General features: G+C 50.3%; 2 protein-coding genes across 4 annotated transcripts; both read right to left on the reverse strand.

Moving 5' to 3' along the window:
• Positions 1–825: 825 nt before the first annotated feature.
• Positions 826–9094, reverse strand: LOC124480205 (transcription factor Maf-like). Its single transcript, XM_047039310.1, has 3 exons — positions 8980–9094; positions 4351–4544; positions 826–3234 (listed from the first exon to the last, which is right to left on the reverse strand). The coding sequence occupies exons 1-3, from the start codon at positions 9092–9094 to the stop codon at positions 3154–3156; spliced, it is 390 nt and encodes a 129-aa protein (XP_046895266.1). The 3' UTR covers positions 826–3153.
• Positions 9095–10412: 1318 nt separating this feature from the next.
• On the reverse strand, positions 10413–23706 carry LOC124480607 (GRIP1-associated protein 1-like). 3 transcript variants are annotated; one of them, XM_047040089.1, is made up of 26 exons: positions 23372–23706; positions 22510–22576; positions 22238–22299; positions 21894–21920; positions 21636–21743; positions 21351–21507; positions 20897–21042; positions 20679–20727; positions 19995–20161; positions 19796–19843; positions 19681–19712; positions 19521–19568; positions 19043–19142; positions 18885–18962; positions 18072–18164; positions 17429–17542; positions 16786–16881; positions 16196–16408; positions 15343–15456; positions 14783–14860; positions 14021–14116; positions 13853–13909; positions 13651–13750; positions 12253–12386; positions 11275–11391; positions 10413–11097 (listed from the first exon to the last, which is right to left on the reverse strand). In XM_047040089.1, exons 1-26 carry the CDS (start codon positions 23411–23413, stop codon positions 10849–10851), a joined length of 2592 nt encoding a protein of 863 aa, XP_046896045.1. In that variant the 5' UTR covers positions 23414–23706; the 3' UTR covers positions 10413–10848. The 3 variants fall into 3 exon arrangements, with proteins under 3 accessions (XP_046896045.1, XP_046896047.1, XP_046896046.1); XM_047040091.1 differs by having other exon boundaries at positions 10414–11097; positions 19995–20065; XM_047040090.1 differs by lacking the exon at positions 18072–18164 and having other exon boundaries at positions 10414–11097.
• Between the last annotated feature and the right edge of the window lie 117 nt (positions 23707–23823).

Raw genomic sequence — 23823 nt, forward strand, 5'->3', positions numbered from 1 at the left:
ACATCTTATGTAGCTAGAGCTAGCTTCCAGGCTGTGATATCAACAACCTAGGTATTTTCTCCCTTCTGGTTTAGCAGTAGTTCCACACAGCAGTAGTTAGCTCAGCTGTACAAGTTAGCTACTTACCGGTCCGGAGGTCAGGTCTGAAGCTAGGAGCAAAACGGAGCACAGCTGGCTTCTCCAAGTAAGCAAAATGGTACATTATGTCTGCGACGATGTTCTCTTCTATAGCTTATATCCAGTTCTTCAAAGCACCACCACCAAATGTAGGCCTACCAGCTAGCCAGCGTACAGGACTAGCTAGCTAGCACTACCAACCAGATAGCTAATAATTTGTCAGTCTTGTTTTCTCTGTATTTGTACATTGATAGTATTGTTTTGGGACTGAGAGATTATTAAAGCAATAAACCACGAGAGGGGTATCAAATGATGATCATAAGTCCTGTAGCAATCGATGCCATTCAATATCCGAAAGATTGGAGTGGATAACAGGAAAAGCACAGGCCGGTTTTCCCTAGTCAGCGCGGATAGCCGGTCACATGACCCCATGAATAGAAAAAAAAAATTTCTCCAACTTTTTTTTCACAGTTTAAGGAGGGGGAGATAACAGAAGCCTGAAACAGAGTAGAATAAAGCAAGTCCTCTAATACTCATCAATGACACAAACCTTTTTTAGAACGTTTTTGGGGAAAATATTTTTCCAACCTTTCGAAACTTTTTAAGGAAAATATTTTAGCAACTTTTTGAGGTCAACAACTTTTTGGGATTGTCCTCCTTTTTGATCCTACCAGTAGTCCATCAACGAAAGCCAAACACCTGTTGGACATTAACATACCAGCTGTTCTTTATTGACACTGCATGACGTCATGGAAACCGTACAGTCAGACAAGACGTTTGACAGACAGACAGGTTGACCAATGGATAGACAAGTTAATCTCTTGGAATGAAAAGCAGCAGGTAAATTGTAAAAACTGTGAAACCTGATGATCAGTTAGACTTCCTTCTGGCAGTTGAAACACAGTCAAGCAAAGTAGAAACTCAACAGGGAGCTCTACTGTTAAGTAAAGCTCAATACCTGGACTCCATAGCAAAAGTGCAAGTGTAAGCATTTACACAGTTATTTACCATGAACATGACTAAATTACATGTCAGTGATCCAAGTGGTTACATAGTCTGCCAGCCAGTGTTACTTTTAAAACCAACAGAAATATGCACACACTCGAACATTCACACACACGCACACGCACACGCACATGAAAGCTAGACACATCTGAGCAATGTTAATCTAAATAAGGCTGATGAGGTACTTTAATATTTTGGGTAAACGTTGCCATCTGCATAATGTGAGCTCCAACACACACCAGCACACTGTGCAAAGGCTACAAATCATTGGTTTAGAAGTATTTTAATCATCATATAATATTCAATTAAGATAAACGGTGTAATAATGTTAAATTATGTTGAGAAATGATCATAGGACAGGAATGGGACATACAGAAGACCTGTTCACCTAGGTAGATATGTGCCATGCAGCTGCTATCACAGACCAGATTAAACCTTTCCCCAGATTAAGAAACATGTCAATGAGGATTATCTACTGAGAGGGATTCTTAGACCCAGATTAGGTTTAGATTAGAAGCAAGCGACAATAAAGACACAGACAGTTTGAATATGAGATACTCTGGTTCAAGTTCCTAGATCAAATACTAGATGAAATAGATGAACAGTATTTGATGGTGTTCACGATGTGTGTTACCCAGGTCCAGAGTATCTGAGGTATGGAATGCAAACATTCGTAATCAGAATAAAGGACAGTTATTGTTTTTTACGTTAAAATTATATAATCAACATCTGGCAAACTCGTTGACGCAAACATCATTCTCCTCTTCCCAGACACAGGTAAATCAATTTGTAACCATAGACGTGATTGGTCCTTAAAATCAGGCAAAGTAAGATGCCAGCATGTTCCAGCATGTCCCTGTGAGGGCTTCAGGTGCCATCTGAATGTGCCGAGGTCTCATAACGCTACTGCTATGGATCCTATTCAGTGGCTTAATAGGAGGAGGAAAGAGAGCTGGAGGGAGACGGAGATGGTGAAAGGAGAATAGAATGGGAGAGCGTACAGAGACGAGAGAGAGAAAAGTAGAACAGAACCGTAGACGACTGCTGGTCTGTAGAGATGGAGATGACGTTACCCATTAAAGACACAAGGAGTCTACCAGGGCATTCAGCAGGGGCTGGCCGCAAGCTTTACTCTAATGTGAGAGAGAGAGAGAGAGAGAGAGAGAGAGAGAGACCAGCAGAGACCTCCCAAGTAAGTGAGAGAAGGAGAGGAGGGGAAAGGTTATGTGTTCTCTCCTCCCAAACACACCCAGCTAACCCTGCATGAGACAGACAAACTTTAGTTCTTTACAGTAGACCTCCGATCATTTCACTGTACTTCAATCATTCGGGAACGTATAAATAGCTACAGCTGATTCATTTTTATACATAATATATATATATATACACACACACAAGATTAATACAAACCGAACAAACAAGTTGCCGTCAAGAAGTGAAATATAATAACACGCGCACAGGCAAACCCAACCACAGACTGCACACAAGCCTGTCTGAGGAGGCTCTCTGGTTTACTGCAGGAGGTTGTGTCTTCCTCTTCTCCCTTCCTCTCCTCTTCTCCTGGGAAGGCTGGTTTCTAACCAAGCTTCCTTCTGTCCAGAGGCGAACAGAGCCGTAGGCATAGCAGCCAATCGGAGGCAGAATTGGACGGGTCTAGACCACAGATGGGCCAATTAGATATAAGTCGCAGAGAACCAGAAGACAGTGTTTACAGTACATTCAGTAGTAAAGCAGTAGCAAACATTAACCCCGTCTTATCCTCCTCCATCCTCCTCCTCCGTCCCTCTCCCCGTCCTCTACTGAGTTCTCATCCATCCCTCCATCCACGCAGCCCCCTCATGCTGCCAGCCGGAGAGAGGGAGCCAGGAGAGAGGGAGGAGGGGGGGAGAGGAGGAGGCGCCCAGCTGAAGACAGACAGGTTGAGCCACGTGAGATGACAATCAGACGCAGGAGGGAGGCGGTGACATGGTCCAGTGTTTACACCCAGCCCAGGGCGCAGGGGAGAGAGGGCCAGGTGTGCAGGAGTTAGACCTAGCCCGAAGCCTGAGCAGCTGGCCCAGGACTGATCTCTTTGCTGAGGCGTACGATCTCCTGAGACAGGACCTCCAGGTCCTGCAACACAAGAGGGAGGGGACACACAATGTCAAGGCCTCAGAGCTCGACAACGAGGATCTGGGTTCCTCATGGGTAGATCATCAGAAAGCCAGGCTGTGGATGGTAGACGGGAGGGGAGGGGGGGAATACGAGCAGGTGGACTGGGAGGGGCCAGCCACCTGGCTGAGCAAGCACTGAGTTGTGTGTGGCTCTGCAGCCGAGATGACATCTTAACAGGCCTGTTTGTTCTTGGCCTGGCCACCCCCCAATTGCACACTCAATATTCATGAGCTCCCCACTGCCTGGCTTCTTATTGGAGAGAGAGGAATGGGCTGGGGTAGGATGGGAGGAGTTTTGTTAGGTAGAAATACTGCTACTTCATGTGACATGGAACAGGCATAATCCAACACAGGATCATAATATCCCCTGGGGGCAAGAGGCTGGGGGCTGGAGGCTAGAGGCTGTGGCTGGAGGCTGGGGGCTGAGTGACAATGAGCAAGAGAGAGAATGTGAGGGGAGAGAGGAGGAGGGGAAGGGAGAGATGACACGAGGGAGGAGAAGGCAGAGTATGAGGCTGGCAGCCTTCCTTTGCCTGGGGCACACTAGGCCCAATGCCTGGTAGCTTCGCCATGAGTCTCATCCATTCTACCAAGGTTAAAGCTGTGTGTGTGTTTGTGTGTGTGTAACCTACAACTCTCTGTAGGTGTGCACTACTACACACACAATCAAATACTCTTTGGCTGGCTGTCTTGTTTTTCACTCTGAAGCGTGACTGCATATAGCATCCACCAATCGAAGACAACACATGAGGCCGACACACACACACACACACGTAATCATATCCTGCCGCAGTATGCTCAGAGACACATGATTCAGAGCCCACTGCATCATGGGACAAGGGGACCTCCCACGTCTTGGCCTCACATGAATAGTAAGTATGGTGTGTGTGTGGGTGTTCTGATGTCACACGCACACACTAATACACAAACACACACAGCCCACCCATTTTATCCTTCATGTATTTTCTTTAGTCAGCTGTTCTTCCAGCATGTTCCCTCCACCCAAGAAACACATACTGTGTGTGTGTGTGTGTGTGTGTGCGTGTGTGTGTGTGTGTATGAGAGTGAACTATACCTTCTGTAGGTGCATGTTCTTGGTCAGCTGTTCCTCCAACATGTTCTGCAGCTTCTTGTTCATCTCCCTCAGGTTCTCGTCCCCAGGCTTGACCAGGTCCCTGAGCACAGAGCCCAGGCCCCCTCGCTCCACCAGGGGCCCCCCGTGACCGTGACCCCCATGGCCCCCGTAGCCCGCGGGCCCCCCAGCCCCCCCTGAGAGGAGACAGAGGAAGGGGATGGAGAGGAAGGACAGAATGGGATATAGGAGACAAAAGAAAGATACATATTGTCACATTGTTGTGACAAAACCTTTAAACAACAAGCAATAATCTCTCTACATACCAGACCTGAATAACAACCTAGGAAAGACACAACAATAAGAATGTCCAGGTTTTGTTTGTGAATCCAGGGAGCCATGCTGCAGGAGAGTCAGGTGACACTCTGGAGAGGGCTTTCCTCAGCACACAGGCTGGGGTGCTGTGACTCGCCTCTGCTGCCAGCTTTGGAAAGGGCATCGGAGTGCGTGTGTGTGTGTGCTGCCAAGGTAGTAATGGCTCTGTTGACAGCCTGATCGACAGACACACACCTCTCACTTTACACTGTCTGTGGGGCCAGCCACCATATACAGAGATCTACTTACACAAACACATCCCTCAAACCTGGAGCCAAGAACTCACACACAGACACTTGTACACCCACAGTGCGCGCGCACACACACACACACACCAGTTAATCCAGAATTAAGGATGATTAAATATGAAATGGAAAAAGAACAGAGGAGAGAAGACAGAAAGAGAGGTACAGAGAGAGAGAGAGAGAGAGAGAGAGAGAGAGACAGAGACAGAGACAGAGACAGAGAGAGGGTTCACCTAGGTGGACTCAGACTGAGAGAAGTTCCAGTAAGAAGATCAGACAGGCCATCTGCAGCACTGACTAGCTAAATACACACACACTTTTGCAAAACAACCCTAACTCTACTGCCGCTGACACAGAGTACGTCTGGGCCACACAGGAGAGATGCAACACCACAGGCATGAGCACCAGGCCTGCCAAACTGCTGTCTCATCCTGGAGCGGAAGAGGGAGAAGAGGAGAAGCATTCTACTATGGTAGGAGGAAAAGGAGAAGGAGGAGAAGGAGGGCCGTGCTTCAGTAGCTTGTGACAGCTAGCGTGGCTACGCTGACGCTCAACACCCACAGCGTAATGAACTGCCATCATTAGAATCCTCTAGATGCTTTAAAGACTCTGTCAAGGGGTAGGGACACCATCATTTATACTGTGCTGATTCAGGGGGAGGGAGGGAGGGAGGGTAAAAGGAGGGGAGGCAAGTCGAGGGATGGATGGATGGAGAGAGGGGGATGGAGAAGGGATTTGATGCAGAGAGGAAGGCAGGTTATTTCTGGAAGAGTTCCCCCCTCTCTCAAGAGCAGATTCCACAGGGAGGAGTCATATGAGGTAAGGTCTCGGTCTGCAGACCTACCCTGTGTGTGTGTGTGTGTGTGTCTACACACCCGTTTGCGTGTGCGGACTGGTCGCGTGTGTGTTTACGTGTCTGCAGAGCTGCCGTGCATGTATGTGAGAGAGTGCGTGCCTGGCATGGTGCCTGGCATACGCTTCTATGAATGTGTGTGTCTGAGTGCCTTCTACTGTACAGCTTCCATCTCTCACTCTACCTCTCCTTCCATTTTCTCACTCCATCGCTCTCGTCATCCATCCTTGGCTTCCAGTAAACCAGACTGATCACTCAGCTTTCTTTTATGTCTAGCTCACTTGTCAGTCTTGGTTCAGGGGCGTGCTCAATAGGACTGGTGATCACAGCTGATAGGTTAATATGGCAATCAATCAAGACAACAAATCACTTGCTGTAAAACCACCTGTCTTGTTTCCCAGTGAGGGAGCTAGACCAACACGGTGTCATCTCTGAGCATGCTGATTGGCTGGGTTTGGGCTGACATCAGTGGTGGAGGCTCATGTATAAAAGAGAAGCCTGACTTGGTGAGTGGTGGAGTGAAACTGAATGGGAGCTTGCTATATCTGGATGGATATGTCAACGGCGTGTGTGTGAGTGTGTGTTGACTACCTGCCTGAGCGCTGTTTACATTTCCATTAGACAGCTGTGATGACGGACAGGCCACCACACTGTATCTGCTACAAGCTACAGATACACACAATCCAGAGAGAGGAGGAGAAGGAGCAAAAGAGAGAGAAAGTGTGAAATAAGGAGCAAAAAGAGCAAGAGAAATCAGGGAGAGAGAGAGGGAGATGAGAGAGGAGCCTCTACATTATTGAAGATGAGTGTTAGGTTCATTCAGCCATGTCTGCATCCTGAATCATTTACAGTCTGCTAATGTCAGCTCTCATCTAGCTAGACTCCCCCCTCCACATACATTCACACATCTACAATAACCCCCCCCCCCACCCCCAAACACACATCTATAACGACTGCAACCCACACTAACACACCTACAATAACTGCACCTCTCACCTAACCCCCACCCCCACACACACACACGGCTACAATAAATGCAGCCCCCCCACACTTGTCCCTGTCCCCTACCCACAAACACATATATAGACCCCACCTCATACATGTCTGGATAGCTCTGTAGAGTATAACAGCCTGGTCAGGGGATGCAGAATGATCAGGGGAGAGATAGCAGCCCTGCACCTGTTCATGCTACATGTTAACCCACCATCGACCCCACTGCCTTGTCAAATATGTACGTGTATGTGTGTGTGTGTGTGGTCCCAAGATGCTGCCCTGTCATCACTCATGCCTTACACCCACAAACACAGAAAAAAACGTGACGTAGGACAGCTGAATGGCAATGCAGAAGAATGAATGCACCAAGCAACCCCCTTCCACACACACACACACACACACACACACACACACACACACACACACACACACACACACACACACACACACACACACACACACACACACACACACACACACACACACACACACACACACACACACTCAACCTGCATCCCCACATACATCTGCTGAGAAAGCATTAAAAGACTGTCTTCCTTTTTCTATGCACACTTTCTGCTGTCTGACAAGCCTGTGAACAGAAGCCCTTCTAACTTTTATAGTCCAATATTTACAATTAGAGGAGAGGAGTCTTAATGGGCTCTGGTCTGGCATTAAATGTTGAATCAGTCAGTCATGAAATTAAAACAGGGGGAAGCATACACACATACACACACAGGCATCTTTCTCTGACATGCTTTGTCTCTCTAGCCCTTTTTCACTCTCCTTCTCCCACATTCTCCTCTTTGTCTCTTTCAGAGGGCGGTGGTAAAGAATTCCCTGTTTTCTCCTTTCCCTCCTCCATCCCTCCCTCTCCCTCCTAGCCCTCCTATCTCTCTAATAGGGGGTTGTGAGAAATAATCACCAGAAAGTCAGTGTGCCTGTCACAGGGTACAGCACTCAGGGTACGCAACCAATACCCTGTGTGTATGTGTGTGTGTGTGTGTGTGTGTGTGTGTGTGTGTGTGTGAGAGCGTAAGTACCTGCATGCGCCAAGTACAGTGGAAGAAGATAAGGTCCCTGGAAAGACAAACTGGCTCCACATTAGGTTTCACATGACCTCCCTTCCTCATCAACTCAGGCACATGCGCAGGCACGCAGGCCCACACACACACACACACCCCCTCCTGCCTTGTTCTGCCTACAAACTAAGTAGCAATTCCTAACCACCATGAAAGATGCAAAGGTTTGCTGGGTTCAGGCAGTTTACTGACTCTTCCCTCTCTCCTCTCTCTCTTACACTCTCTCTCCTACCCTCTACCTCTCGCTCCTTTCCTCCTAACTAGGTTAGGGGAGAGAGAAGGCATGTGGGACAGGAGGCTATGCATTATCCACAGTTAAATATTCATGTGAATCCTTCCCTAGATCAGAGCTAAATGATCAGCTCACAGACTAAATGTCATAGGGCCGATATGAGCTCCACACAAACCTGGAACGAACGCACCCAGCAACCACACGCCCTCTCCAAACAACTTTTCTCCGTCCATTCTCTGCCCATCTCTCCGGCAGCTGTGGTCACCACACCAGGCTGAGCTAGCGTACACCCCGCTCAGAGCTCCACTAGGACAGCTCTGAGCTCTTTTAGGACAGCTCAGTGCTCCTCTAGGACAGCTCAGAGTGCTCCTCTAGAACAGCTCCGTGCTCCTCTAGGACAGCTCCGTGCTCCTCTAGGACGGCTCCGTGCTCCTCTAGGACAGCTCCGTGCTCCTCTAGGACAGCTCAGAGCTCCTCTCGGACAGCTCAGAGCTCCTCTAGGACAGCTCCGTGCTCCTCTAGGACAGCTCCGTGCTCCTCTAGAACAGCTCCGTGCTCCTCTAGAACAGCTCAGTGCTCCTCTAGGACAGCTCCGTGCTCCTCTAGGACAGCTCAGAGCTCCTCTAGGACAGCTCAGAGCTCCTCTAGGACAGCTCAGTGCTCCTCTAGGACAGCTCAGAGTGCTCCTCTAGGACAGCTCAGAGTGCTCCTCTAGGACAGCTCCGCGCTCCTCTAGGACAGCTCCGTGCTCCTCTAGGACGGCTCTGTGCCCCAGCAGGGCTTTGCAGTCGCTGCCACTCAAGGAGCTCACGCAGAAGGAACTGTCATTTCAAGTTGCGCTGGGAGCCCGACCAGAGCCCGAGCCTCCCACAGGAAGCTGGCCCGGCGCTGCGGCGCTCGTGTCTTTGCACGCTCCTCTGCGTGGAGAGGTGGCGGTGCCTGGCTGCGTGTGGCGGCTGCACGCCATCGACCGGATCCCCCCATGGTGCCCCTGTGCCTGGTCCCTCTACGGCCGGACACCGCAAATGAACGGCGACATCATGCCACTCATCCACCATGACCTCCAGAAGTCCTCTGACGCGAAGCAGCCATGTGTACGGTGTGTATCGACCAGTCAGCGCCGTCTCGGACGTGACCATTCCTCCCTTTTCCTTGTGGAGCTTGACAAAGTTATTAAAAGGCCCGTGGACCTGTGAGTCTAACCTTGGTGGGCTTGCAGGCCTCCACTGAGAATGGGAGAGCCTCCCAGGGTTAGGTCCACATCTGATCTAACGTGAGTGGAAGGCTGAGAACGTGGAGGGGGGGAAAGGGTGCGTTTTCTGAGAACCCAAACTAGCTCTGCCTTTTTCTGGGACTCACCAGAGCATGCTCTGACAGAGAGAGTGCAGAGTGGTGTTGTCACGACAACCTGACCGGCACGGGAGAAGGGGAAGTGTGTGTGTGTGTGTGAATGAGCGCGTGTGTGTGAGAGTCTACATTTGCGTGAGTCAGAAAACAATCTCTGAAGTACATGGCTTCGGACCCGCTCATGCGGAGGAACGGGGCCAGACGGGGTGTTTCCCAGACGGTTCTGGATCAGACCACTCCTACGTCAGAGCCCAGTGGAGACCTCACCAGGCCCCTCATCCTATGAGGAGGGTACCACGGGCGGCTAGGAGACCAAGGCAAGGGTCTGCCCCCTCCAGCCCCTCCTCTCGAAAGCTGCCTGATCTCATCACCCAGCAGTCTGTGTGTGATCTGAGGAGACTGGGAGGCTAACCCTAACCCTGATCTCATCACCCAGCAGTCTGCCTGTGATCTGAGGAGACTGGGAGGCTAACCCTAACCCTGATCTCATCACCCAGCAGTCTGCATGTGATCTGAGGAGACTGGGAGGCTAACCCTAACCCTGATCTCATCACCCAGCAGTCTGCCTGTGATCTGAGGAGACTGGGAGGCTAACCCTAACCCTGATCTCATCACCCAGCAGTCTGCATGTGATCTGAGGAGACTGGGAGGCTAACCTAACCCTGATCTCATCACCCAGCAGTCTGCGTGTGATCTGACTCCCAGAGTTCTGCGTGATCATGGAGCTCCATCTATCATTCCAGCTACTGTTATAGCTAATCTACCCTCCATGGAGATAAGAGAGGAGACTGGGAGGCTAATAGAAATGTAGCACGAACAGATCATCCAGCCGATGAGCCCAGCCCCAGGCCCAGCCTCAACCACAGCCTCAAACCAACCCTCTCATCCTCCTAGCCCCGCCCCCCCCCCCTTACCCTGCCTCTACCTAGTCCTGGAGACCCTAACAGTACCACACCTCGCCATCATCAGAAGTGTTCAGACCGGTCTGCTTTCAGAGAAGCAGAGCTTCTGTGTTCCAGAAGCAGAGCTTCTATGTTGCAGGCCCATCTGAACTCCCCAGCCCCACACACTGAAATAGACCTTCTATAAAAAGCACCGCTCGAGTGTTTCAGTAGAGTTTGTAAAAGCGCGACAGAGAGACATGTTCTTATGTAAGAATAGAATAAGATAAATTGTCTGCTTGGACGCAACAGACGCGAGTTTGGGTTTATTTGTGTATCACATCTGTCGGTGCAATATCGTTTCATGTCTCTGCTATTTTTCTGCCCTGCTTTAAAGGGATGAAAAGTAGAAGAGGTCTTAATGTTTCTCTGCGTACAGTCCCAAATGAAAGTAGGCTCAAACTCAGTGGTCTCTAGCACAGCTCAACACGGGCTAAACACCTGGAGGACGGTGCCCTACAAACAGGCAGCCATGCTGATAGGCAATCAGAGGAAGAGAGAGGAAATAGAGAGTGAAAGAAACAGGAAGAGAGAGGGAAAAGAGACACACAAAAAGAGAGAGAGAGGAAGAGAGAGAGAGCTCCATACCTATCCTGCTCTCCATGACGTATGTCTCGATGATGGCACTCTTCTTACAGATGTCATCGGCCATGGAGGAACAGCTCACCTCCAGGTGCTTCACCTGGAGCAACAGGTCACACACACACACACACACATCAGGCTCCGGTACACACAACAATACATGTTCACACTCTCTCTCTCACACACACACACTCTCTCTCCCACACACTCTCTCTCCCACACACTCTCTCTTACACTCTCTCTCTCACACACACACACACACACGAGTGTGTTGTACCTTCTCCTCCAGCATCCACTTCTCCTGCTGAACCTCGGCCAGTCTCTGGAACAGCTCACTGACCTCGTCATCCGAGAGGTCTGCAGGCCGCTGGGACTGGGGGCTGCCTGTGTTCGACTGGACACACACACACACACACACTCTCAGTGGAGAAAACAGTCCAAACATCTGCATTTGTCTAGTGCTGATGTGCCTGAAGTAGCGAGCAGCTGATCCACAACATCATTCAGTGTTTGTTTCCCTCTACCTTTATCTATCCATCTGTCTTGTCATCTGGTTTCTCTCCCTCCTCTTTCCATTCACCGCAGAAACATCTGCTTGTTAAAGCCGTTCTATCAATAGTAACTATGTTATATTTAGACAACGGAAAAGGTACAGGGGCGAAGAGAGAGAACGACAGGGAGAAAGACAGAAAGAGAGAGGAGAAGTGGCCTCTGGAGGGTCAGCCTCTCATCACATCAGCCTCTCATCACATCAGCCTCTCATCACATCAGCCTCTCGTCACATCAGCCTCTCGTCACATCAGCCTCTCGTCACATCAGCCTCCAACAGCTCCAACCCTGGCTGCTCCTCACCAAGCAGCACTCCACCACCCCAGGTCCACCCACCCCAGGTCCACCCACCTGGGGGTCCACCCACCTGGGGGTCCACCTGCTCCAGAACCCACTTCCTCACCAACCACAACTCTAGCGTCCAGCTTCAGAGAGCTGCCTGGCCTGACCCTGATCTGACCCTGATCTGACCCTGAGACGGTGGGTGAGAGCATCTGCTCCAGCTGCCAACCAGCGTAACAGACCAGAAGGAGGAAGTCTCTGAAATGCTGATTTCAGTCCTGTCATGGTGAAGCTATCTGCCCTGAGGCCCACAGAAGCATGCTGGATGTCTGTGGCTCTCCTCTCTCCTTCAGGCTGGATGAAGTCTAGATGTGTTTATTTATGAATGTGTTGTTTCTGCTCGTGGTTGCCAGTGGTCCAGTACCTTGGTGGAGGTCTGAGGTGCGGCCCCCTCCTTCATCATCTCCCTGTAGCTGAAGGACGACACACTGCTGCTGTCTCCTGTCTGCTGGGTCCGACTGGGAGAACTGATCTCTGACAGCACCAGCTCCTCCAGACCTGTACACACACACACACAATTAGTTTATTTTGAATATAGAAAGTATCCAGGTACTGTAACCAACCCATTGTAAATACACACACACACAGACGAGTAGGACCTGGATGAGGTGCCCCTGGACTAGGCCTGCAGCAGCGGGGGAGCCCCCCCCTCCCCCCCCTCCCTCCCACAGGACATAGATAAAGCAGCATACTTTAAAATGTCTGATCCTCTACTTTCTCCAGAACGTCCATTAAACATTTACAGAGTCAGTTAAATTATCCATGGAGCAGAGTATCAGTGGGGGCCTGGGCCGGACCGGGCCTGGTGCGTACCGGGGAGGCACTCGGACTCCCTCCTCCCTCCCCACTGGTGCGTACCGAGGGGGCCTGCTCAGACCCCCTCCCCCCTCCCCTACCCCCTCCCCTCTGGTGCGTACCGGGGGGGGCGTTCGAACCCCCTCCCCTCTCAAAGACCCACACAGCTGCAGCATTGCTGGGACACACTCTTTAAGTAGCCAGGGTAGGGGGGCATCAAATATTAACACGGTCGCATCTCTTTGACTCTGTGTGTGTGAGTGTGTGTGTGTGGTGGTGGTGTTGGGGAGGGGTGTTCCTTTTGGATTTGAGGACCGGAGTTGGAGATGAAAACACTGACATAACAATCACACACACCGTGACACACACCGTGACACACACCGTGACACACACCGTGACACACACCGTGACACACACCGTGTCACACTGACTTCTGCTCTGTGGATGCGCTTAAACGTTGGATCGAAAATACATCTTGCATCATCCCCCCCCATCATCTCTTTGATATCCGTGACGTGAATACCTCTACATGTACAGTTTCTACGTGCGGTGTTGCGTCCGGCGTGCGACGCCATGCAAACGTGACGGTTTTCGCAGCGTTGCCTTATTCACGTGTGCACCGTGTGCACGCTCCTCGGCCCGCCCTGGGATGAATGTTTCATGCGTGTGCGTGTGTGTGAACACGCTGCAGAGACATGAGAGGACGCCCTGAGGGTGACCAGCAGGGCCTGCTCCTGGGGTCATACATAAAACATACAGGCACCTCCACAGACCCCGCTCAGAACACATCAGCTGGTCCCGCTGCCTATGGTACTGACCAGGAACACACACATGGACATACACACACCTCTGGGTCAAGGTCCAGGCGCTGAGCTAGGTACCTGTTCACCTGTATACTGTACAAGCTAGTATACCCCTAACAGTGTGGAGGGGGGTATAAACTGTGTGTGTGTGTGTGTGAGATCACCTGTCCTGGTCTTGGTGTTGGTGAGGATCTCCTGAAGACGCTCCTGGAGTTTATCAGCTCTCTTCCTCTCCAGCTGGAGCTGTCTCTTTAGGTCCTTCAGCTGAACACACACACACACACACACGCATCAGCTTGGAACAGACACACCCACACACCTGCAAAATACACACACTCCAGTTTGGCAGATATGTGTTGCACTTACTGCTGCACTACCCTTCTTCTCCAGGATCCTCTGGCCATCCACAGTGTCTTTGACCTCCTGGTAACACACACACACACACACACACACAGTTAAGGTACAGGCACAGAGCGCAAAGTCGCGATCGAATCATCAAACCCCCCACTTGAAGCAGTGGTGTGTAGATGGCACCTGTTTCAGCTTCCCGATGGTGTGGTTGTGCTCGTCGCGCTCCTTCTCCACGGCCGTCAGCAGCTGCCTCACCTGCTCGGTGTTGGCCTCCTTCTCCTGAGGAGAGCAGCTAGGGTTAGCCAGCCAACAGACTCCTCCCGCATCTGAAAGCCTACCGCGGTGCTCTGGAGCAAGGCCCCAAAATCGACTCAAATCGAGTCAGAGGAAGAGCCGTTGCTCGTCTCAAGTCGTATATGCAGTGCAGTGGTGATACAGAGACTAAGTGACCGATTACAGGAAACAAAATGATTCACTTATGTCATTAGCAGTGTTTTTGTTCTGTCACTAACAGCTATTCAACTCTACTTCCTGCCTACATTCCTCCAGACGGAGAAAGCATTCTCCTCCACAGCTTCAGCATAATGAGCTTAGTGTTCCCACACCCTGATAATAGAATGATCTACAGTGGAAGAGGGATTTACATATTAGGTTGATCCTGGGTAATAGTTTAATTTAGAATTAACCTTGTAGTACCGCTACAGAGACAAAAACATCTCTAATTGGAACAGAGGATCTTATTTGGAGTAGGGCCGTACTGCACAGTGCGTCCACACACACACACAGAGTTAATGAGACACACTCACACCTAAGATGAAGCCCTCCAAACCAGTTACAGCCCACAGGCTTCCACTGCTGGAGTAACCACAGCAAACACACATGTTTGAGAGTTCCTGTGTGTGTGTGTGTGTGTGTGTGTTTACAGGCATGGATGTGTGGCTCTACCTCCAGCTGGACATCGTGTTCCTTCTGCAGCTTCTCAATGTTCTCCTGGTGTTCTAGTGTGTTCTTTTCCATGTTTTCCTGCAAATCACAGACAGGAACGTGAGAACCAGAACCATGTCAGTAGTCACTGCTAAGATGAGATCTAATGAGGAAGGATCGGTAGCCGAGGGAAAGCCAAATGCTTACTTGGGAGAACTGATTACAGATTTGTCTGTCACTGGTTCATTCCTTCACACACACACACACACACACCTCATTCAAGAAGTAGTAGCGATTCAACAACACAGTGGAGACAGTGAGATTGAAAAGGGATGCAGTGACACCTTGTGGAGAGCATGTTAGGGAGGGGCAGTACAAATTCTTAGACGATTCTTGTCTTGAAATAAACGTATCCCTGTGTGTGGTGGGCGTGTACCTGTGTGTGGCGGGCGTGTCCCTGTGTGTGGTAGGCGTGTCGCTGTGTTTGGTGGGCGTGTCCCTGAGTGTGGTGGGCGTGTCCCTGAGTGTGGTGGGTGTGTCCCTGTGTGTGGTGGGCGTGTCCCTGAGTGTGGTGGGCGTACCTCGGCCTCCTTCAGCCTGCGCTCGAACCAGCCCTTGGTTCCCTCCATGGCCTGGACCTGGGCCTGCAGCTCCTCCACACTCTGCTGGAGGCCCTCCAGTTCCCTGCAGCGAGCCTGGGGGAGGAGGGGGGAGTCACACACCACAGCAGGAGCTCGGACTCCTCCTCAGACTATCTTTTACCAGCCTCTCCTGGTGCTGCCCTCCTGACCTCCTCACCTCCCCCCCGGAGCATCCTCCCTTCTATCCTCCTTCACACCTTCTCCTCCCCTCTTCCTTCCTCACCTTCTCCCCTCTTCACCTTCTTCTCCCCCCTGCCCTCTCTCGTCCTTACCTTCTCCCTCCCCCTGCCCTCTCTCCTCCTTACCTTCTCCCTCCCCCTGCCCTCTCTCCTCCTCACCTTCTCCTCCCCCTGCCCTCTCTCCTCCTTACCTTCTCCCTCCCCCTGCCCTCTCTCCTCCTTACCTTCTCCCTCCCCCTGCCCTCTCTCCTCCTTACCTTCTCCCTCCCCCTGCCCTCTCTCCTCCTTACCTTCTCCCTCCCCCTGCCCTCTCTCCTCCTTACCTTCTCCCTCCCCTCTCTCCTCCTTACCTTCTCCCTCCCCCTGCCCTCTCTCCTCCTTACCTTCTCCCTCCCCCTGCCCTCTCTCCTCCTTACCTTCTCCCTCCCCCTGCCCTCTCTCCTCCTTACCTTCTCCCTCCCCCTGCCCTCTCTCCTCCTTACCTTCTCCCTCCCCCTGCCCTCTCTCCTCCTTACCTTCTCCCTCCCCCTGCCCTCTCTCCTCCTTACCTTCTCCCTCCCCCTGCCCTCTCTCCTCCTTACCTTCTCCTCCTCCCTGCCCTCTCTCCTCCTCACCTTCTCCTCCCGGAGCTGCCCCCGGATCTCCTCCTCGGTGCGGTTCTTCTCCTCGTGGAGCCCCCTCAGCTCCTTCTCGTAGCGTGCACGCACCCCCAGCACCTCCTTCTCCTGCTGCAGCCGCACGTCGCTCAGCTCCTCCTTGTGCCGGTGCTTCTCCTGGTTCAGCTCCATGGCCAGCTCGTCCAGCATCGCCTTGCGCTTCTCCGCCGTCTGGGGGAAGGTGTGTGTGAGGGGGGGAGGGGTGAGGGAGGGGTGGTGTGGGTTTGTGTGAGGGAGGGGGGGAGGGGAGAATAATGAACAGAATAAAGGCATAGTCCACTGATGGCTCTATGCTGTACTGTTCTGTTCTTTGGCATTGCTCCCAGAAAAAGGGATACTTGTTTTATAGTCCTCTGCTAAAACGACATTAGTATTGCGTGTCTCAAAAACCTGTCGTTCACTGTGAAAAGGTGACCCCCCCCCCCCACCCCAATCTCTGCCACTACCCATTCCTGAGATAAGGCCTAATATGACCTCAGAACGCAGTGTTAATCACACAGCGGTGGTCACTTTGCTCTGATAACCAGCCACACTGTGTGTGTGTGTACCTTTTTGGCGTCCTCTAGCTCGCGCTGTAGCCTGTCTTTGTCCTGCCCCTCCTCAGTTAGCTGCTCTAGAAGTTTGCTGTTGGCAAAGCTGGACTCCTGCAGACAGGTGGCAGTACAGCCGGGTGGAGAGAGAAATGGGGGGCAGATGGGGAAAGAGAACATGACAGGACAGAGAGACATATGGGAGGAGACAGACAGACAGGGTAGGGGCAGAGAGACATGGGAGGAGACAGACAGACAGGGTAGGGGCAGAGAGACATATGGGAGGAGACAGACAGACAGGGTAGGGGCAGAGAGACATATGGGAGGAGACAGAGAGACAGGGTAGGGGCAGAGAGACATATGGGAGGAGACAGAGAGACAGGGTAGGGGCAGAAGGACAGGAGAAGGAATTAGGCAGCAGACAACAACAAAACAGAAGTATTTTCTGAACATCCAAACAGTCTGCCTGTATTATATATATATATATATATATATATATATATATATATATGTGTGTGTGTGTGTGTGTGTGTGTGTGTGTGTGTGTGTGTGTGTGTGTGTGTGTGTGTGTGTGTGTGTGTGTGTGTGTGTGTGTGTGTGTGTGTGTGTGTGTGTGTGTGTGTGTGTGTGTGTGTGTGTGTGTGTGTGTGAGGGGGGGTACCTGTAGCTGTGAGTTCAGGTCGTCTCTCTCGGCCCGTCCCTGCAGGACCTCTGCTGCCAGAGCAGCATTCTGGTCCCTGAGCAGGTTCAGCTCCTGGGTCTTCACTGTCTGGATCTACACACACACACACAGTTATGTACTCCATCTGTTTGTACTCACAGTTATGACACACAGCTATCCTCTCTCTCTTCTCACACACACTCACAACCACAGAGATGGGAAACTAGTGGGAATCCGGCTGCTTGAGAGGCCACACATGGACAGAGACAGACATGCAGGGCTGGAGGGGGTTAGATGGAGAGTACCTTCAGATCAGACTACAGAGCCATGCTGCTCGCATCGCTCACTAGGTCTTAGTTCGTATAACATGCATGTGTTAGTGGTGGTGACGTCAGACCAGGGTTAGTACTGACTATCTGACAGCCGCCCCCAGGACGTGGTATCCCGGGATCTCCTAATGTCCGGGCAAATGCTCTAGTATCAGATATTTCAGGTATAAGTTCTGATCTTCTAGATAGCGTCTAGGTTAGCCTGAGAAGCAGTTTTCGATATGGTTGTCCATAAAGATGAGGGGTTACAGTGATGGTTGAAGGGAACGTAATGCAGGTTCTACATGCTGTAGGTTCTCCGTGTTCTAAAGTACCTGTTCTAGAGCAGCCAGGTTAGTCCGGAGAGCATCGTTCTCCGTCAAGATGCTCTCCACCTGCTCCTGACTGACGGCGCTCTGACACGCTACCTAAGGCGTCATGACCCCAGGAGGAGGAGGGGCGTTTGAGGGGAGAGAGACAGTGCAGAAACAAAGAGAGGAAAGGGAGAGAGAGACAGAGAGAAAGAGAGAGAGGAGGACGAAAGAGAAAAACGACAGAACGGGGGAAACAGCAGAGCAGAGTGAGGATGGGCAGAAGAGAAAGAACACACGGAGGAGGAGAGAAGAAAGAGAGGAAGCCAGGTTAGGAGAGGTCCATGTGTGGGAGCTGGAGCAGAGCGCTCCTCCAGGAAGGGGGGCGGGTAAGAGCGGCTCCTAGCCCAGGCTGGCCTCCTGTGGTTCAGCTACACACCAGCTCAGTCTGGTGGTCTAATGCACGCACACAGAGACAGGTGCAGGTACACAAACACACACAGGGACAAGGAAAGGTACTCACACACACATACATACATGGGGATAAGGTACTCACTCACTCACACACTCACTCACTCTCACACACACACACACCCACACAACCTCTCTGTTGTCCTCTCCAGCACCTCACACTAATCCATCATCACAGGGGGTCATCCTTAGTTAACCTTTCCATCAAGTGCAAATGAACAGTCTCACTCTAGAGATGACTTCATCGTGTTCAAACTTCCAGACAAAATCCAGAATAAAAGTAGAGCTTACGTAATTCCATGATTGTCTATTTGGGTCTGAATACAGCCATGTGTGCGTATGTGAGAGAGTGAGAAAGAGGCTTACCTGGTCTTTGAGGGAGTGCAGAGCCAGCTCATGCTCCTTCTGACGACTTTGTAGCTGTTCCCTTAGTTCAGCAGTGGTCTGAAAGGACAAAACAACAACATCATGCCGAGAAACACAAACGTGCACCCCCACACACAGGAAGTGAGGTGACGTCTGACCTGACTGGCTGCCACCAGGTCGGCCTGAAGCCTGTGGATGCGGAGGTTCATGGATTTACTCTCCTCCTCCCTTTTCTGCTGGAGCTCGTCGATCTTAGTCCTGCACAGAGAGGGAACATGTGTGAGTGAGTGAGTGAGTGAGTGAATGAGTGAGTGAGTGAGTGAAAGAGTGAGTGAGTGAAAGAGTGAGATTTACATTTACATTTAGTCATTTAGCAGACGCTCTTATCCAGAGCGACTTACAGTAAGTACAGGGACATTCCCCCTGAGGGAAGTAGGGTGAAGTGCCTTGCCCAAGGACACAACGTCATTTGGCACGGCCGGGAATCGAACCAGCAACCTTCTGATTACTAGCCCGATTCCCTAACCGCTCAGCCATCTGACTCCCGAGATAACAAAAATAAACTAGTAAAAAGAGAGAAAGAAATCTAGAGTAAGAGAGGAGAGTCCAGTCAGGATGTATATCCAGATCCTTTACCTGCTGTCATTGTACAGGGCCTCCTTTTCCCCCTGCAGACGCATGAAGCTGCAACACAACCACACACATTGAGATTATCATCAGGGGAGCCCGCCCTTACAGGACTTGATCATATCAAACACCACCATGAACCAGAGGGCTGCTACCATCCATCTCATACCTCTCCTGCTTCTTCTTCAGTTTGTCAGAAAGCTGGAAGAAACACATGCACACGTTAGATGGCACCTTACCTACATCTGATATGTGTGTAAACACGCATGTCCGCTGGGTGTTACCTTGGTTATCTCTTCCTGTAGCTTTGTTATCTCTGTTTGTTTGGATGACTGGAAGAGAAATGAGAAGCGAGAAAGGAGTCGATATTTCAGTTCAACACAACAGTTTCAACCTAAAAGGTCAGGTGCCAAATATTGACTTCCTTTCTTGAACAGAGAGAGCTGTATATGTGTGTGTGCATGTGCATGTGTGACCAATTACCTCAAGTGCTGTTAGCTGCTCCCTCAGCAGTCTCTTCTCCTCCACCTCAGTGTTCAGCTGCAGCTCCACCTCTGGTCCAAAGCATTGTGTTATTGGACACAGCGCAGCAGACCAGCCAATAGCACCCTGCTTTACTACACCACAGCTCCTCACTGACACCGCCGCTCCTGAGGGTACGCAACACGCAGCAGGGCTAGCACGCTACATGCAACAAGACTAGCAAGCTAGGCTAACACGCAGCCGGAGCAAACACGGTACTTGTAAACAGTAGGGCTAACACCAGCCCAACTAGCCCACTGCAAGCAGCTAGGCTAATACGCTACATGGAGAGCAAGTAACTCTGCTATGCGAAGCACTGCTATGGGCCTACTAAGCTTCACCAGAGTACAGTGACAAAGAAATCCCGGACAAACACAATGTGTGTGGTTTAGATTTAGGATTACAGGTGCCTATCCTCAGCTTTGGTGTTAGTAAAAGCAGATAGCCAGCACCTGTATGTCATGTATGTATATGTAAACGGAATGGGCGTGGGCGTAGTCAACGTGTTGCTAGGGCCAGCTGGCCCTGCCCCAGGCAGCCTGCAGTAAGGACCAGTCACACGGAGGTCGGTCTACCCGGCCAATCAGATTAGAGGCATTAAAGAATGTCATGTTGAATTATTTAAGACGATGGAACTCTACTCACCGCTTAGCTCGTTTAATCTCTGCTCCAGCTTGACACACTTTGATTCTGCCTGCCAACACCGAAAACAGTCATGTTTTTAAAGTGACCTGGTATTTAATATTCCACTAGGGGGCGATGTTGTGGGAAAACTGGAAGGACTCAAAACACTAACAGACAGTCATTTAACAAAGAATGAGGGGATGGGAACTCGCTGGAGAACACCCAGCTGTGTAACTCACCTGTTCCACTCTGTCGATGGTTCCTGATGAAGACTCCTCCCCTTTTCCGCTGACGTCAGATTGACACTGGACACCGTTGCTGTCGCCACTGTCTGTCTCTGTGGTGTCATTGATCTGAGCCCTCCTCTCCATGTGCTGTTGAAGGGCTGGAGGGGGTAGGGAGGGGTGGGGAGGGGAGGTGGAGGGGGTGTGGAGGTAAAGAGAGGGTGGGTTGGGATGACGGGTGGAGAGGATAGAGAACATTGGTTTGTGTTATGTAACAATCATCCTAGCCTGGGCTTTCCATCACCTCACACACATTTCTGTATCTCAGACACTCTTTTTATACCACACAAACTCACCTTGGAACATTCTCCCTCTCTCTCGCATACACACAACTTGCTCACAGACAAGGATCTCCGACAAGCACACATGCATACACTCCAACTCTAAACTCAAGACACCCCACACACACCTGCCATCTTCTTCTGGAGAGCGGTATTTTCAGCTTGCAGGCGGAGCAACTCTGCATCTACAGGTGTGGAGGCGGGGCTGGGGGCTGTAGGGGGAGGAGTCTTCCCTTCCTTCAGACACTGGTTCTCCTGCTCCAGCTGTTCGATCTGGGAACACAGCTAGAATCCAGAGGAACACACAGACCATTACTTTGTGATCAGACGTCAACTCATTGGAATTCAGTTAGAAATGTAACCTTATACACCCGCTAGCCGTATATTTCATTCAAATGAATACACAGACACACCTTGGACAGCTCCTGCATCAGGGTGCTGTTCTGCAGTCTGAAGTCGTCCTCCTGGCTGTGCAGTTTCCCTTGCAGCATCTCATTCTCGCTGAGCAAAGCATCCACCTCCTGACGACATCACAGACAGGAGTTTAAACAGAGATAAACGTTCTACTGGGTGACACAAAGTATATAGTCTCCCCAGCAGATAGCATAGTTTAAAACTTAAAGACTAAGAAAAAGGATGTGAATCAATCAATGTAGTATAATACAACTCACCTGGGCTTTTTTGCTCTTATTTAATGCCTGAGGATAAAAATGTAAAACAAAAACATAATAGTTACAGCCCAAACAAAACTCTTTCTATTTACAACTATGACTAGGTGTAGAGTCTAAATTTGAACATCAGCAAACTGTAAACACTTATTATATGACTCGTGCAGTAAGCTCCAGGGGAAAGGCTTAAAAACAGGCATGCTTGTTTTAGGCAGAGTTTAAGGTAGACTCTGTGACACAGAGTTTTTTTCTGTGTCAGATATATGGGGCCATGCACCAAAGGTTGATTTGGTCACAAACACACTATTCCCAGTTCTGGTCAGAGCCTGTAGACGCTTGATCTCTACCTTCTGGGCTTTGATGTAGTCTTTCTCCAGGGTCACAGTCTTCTGACGAACGGCAGTCAGCTCTGAAACACACAGCATTTACTCTAGGACTTTAGGAATAACCCATTCCCTGGCCCCCGTGGGAAATTTCGAGGGAATAGTGATGAACTTAACCTTTCTGGTAAACAGAGATGGATCTCAATTCATGCCGACTTTGCTGTTTGTTAACCTCTTCACTTTTACATGATCATGACCCTGTACAATGACAGACCCAATATACATAAACACCTTACCTGCAGTGTTCTTGCGCAGGTCGTCAGACAACTGGTAGTTCTGTGTTCTGAGTTCCAGCAGCTGAGCCTGAAATAATTGAATACGATAATAATCGTTCAGATTTTATGTTGTTGTTGGGTGCATGACTACAATGAGAAATCATGCTTTGGACTTTCATTATCACTAAGAAGGGATTCATGTCAGCACCAAACAATTAGATAAATAGCTTCCTCGCAAGAATAGTAGCTAGCTAAGTAGATGTCTGTTTATCTCTTTCTCCGACCTGATTAGCAGGCTCGCTAGCACAATATACATTTGTTTACAACATCCAACAATGCATGTTATTCCCGTGGTGAACATCAAGACAATATCGAAGGGTGCTGACACAATCGTGATTATAGCTAGCGAGCACAGGTATCATATTCATCATACAAATATGATATATAACTGTGCTGTTCCGTTAGGCAGCTAGCTAGCCAACAAGGAACGTAACCTAGACTATAGACAAGAGCTAATGCTACCCTTGCTAGCTGGCCTCAAGAACAAGCAGCTACTAGAACTGCTGCTGGTGTTGTCCCCGGCCAGAGCTTGATAGTCAGCCATTCATATGTAATTGGGAAGAAAATACAAATGTATTTCTCTAGCTTTGTGTTTGAGTTACGACCTGCATCCAGAAAATGTTGCCCTGGGTTTGGAAGAGGGAAAAAACTGCAAAGTAACAGAAGCCTAGCAATATAACTAGGCTACCTAGTCTAGCTAGGTGGCTGGCAGGCTCGCTAGTTAGCTAGCACGTTTCCTGGTCAATATTTGGGAGATTAAGAGCGACAGATGCATGACAGTGACACCACGCACTGCGAAATGACAGCAATCATTTTGCCATACCTGCATTCGGTGAAACTCCTCTTCGGATAATGCCTGCGCCATCTTCACGCCTAATTGTAGGAGCTACAACTAGCTAGCTACAGCGGGGGAGGACACTGGGCGTATGGTCTCCTGGGCTGAGACGGGCGGGTGGGCGAAGAAGCTGGATGTTGGTAGCTGCTGTACAGCAATCCCTTTAACTACGTCTACATAAATCCACCACTAGGATCTCTGCACTATGCATTCTGAGTATATATGTAGCGTTGAATAACAAAGGCCGAAATCCATAAAATATACGTCTGTCTTTAGGGTCAAGGACGTTGCTTGTAGGCTTTACGCCTCATAGTGACAGTTGCTACTACACCTGTACGGTAGGTGGCGTCCTCTTCTGGAGGTTAAAGCGGTTCTCAAGGTCTGAGGTTAGGGCTACCAACCAAATATTCATATAATGTTCGTTTATATTTTTATATAGT

Source organism: Hypomesus transpacificus, chromosome 18 (assembly GCF_021917145.1).
Source record: "Hypomesus transpacificus isolate Combined female chromosome 18, fHypTra1, whole genome shotgun sequence".
NCBI lineage: Eukaryota > Metazoa > Chordata > Actinopteri > Osmeriformes > Osmeridae > Hypomesus > Hypomesus transpacificus.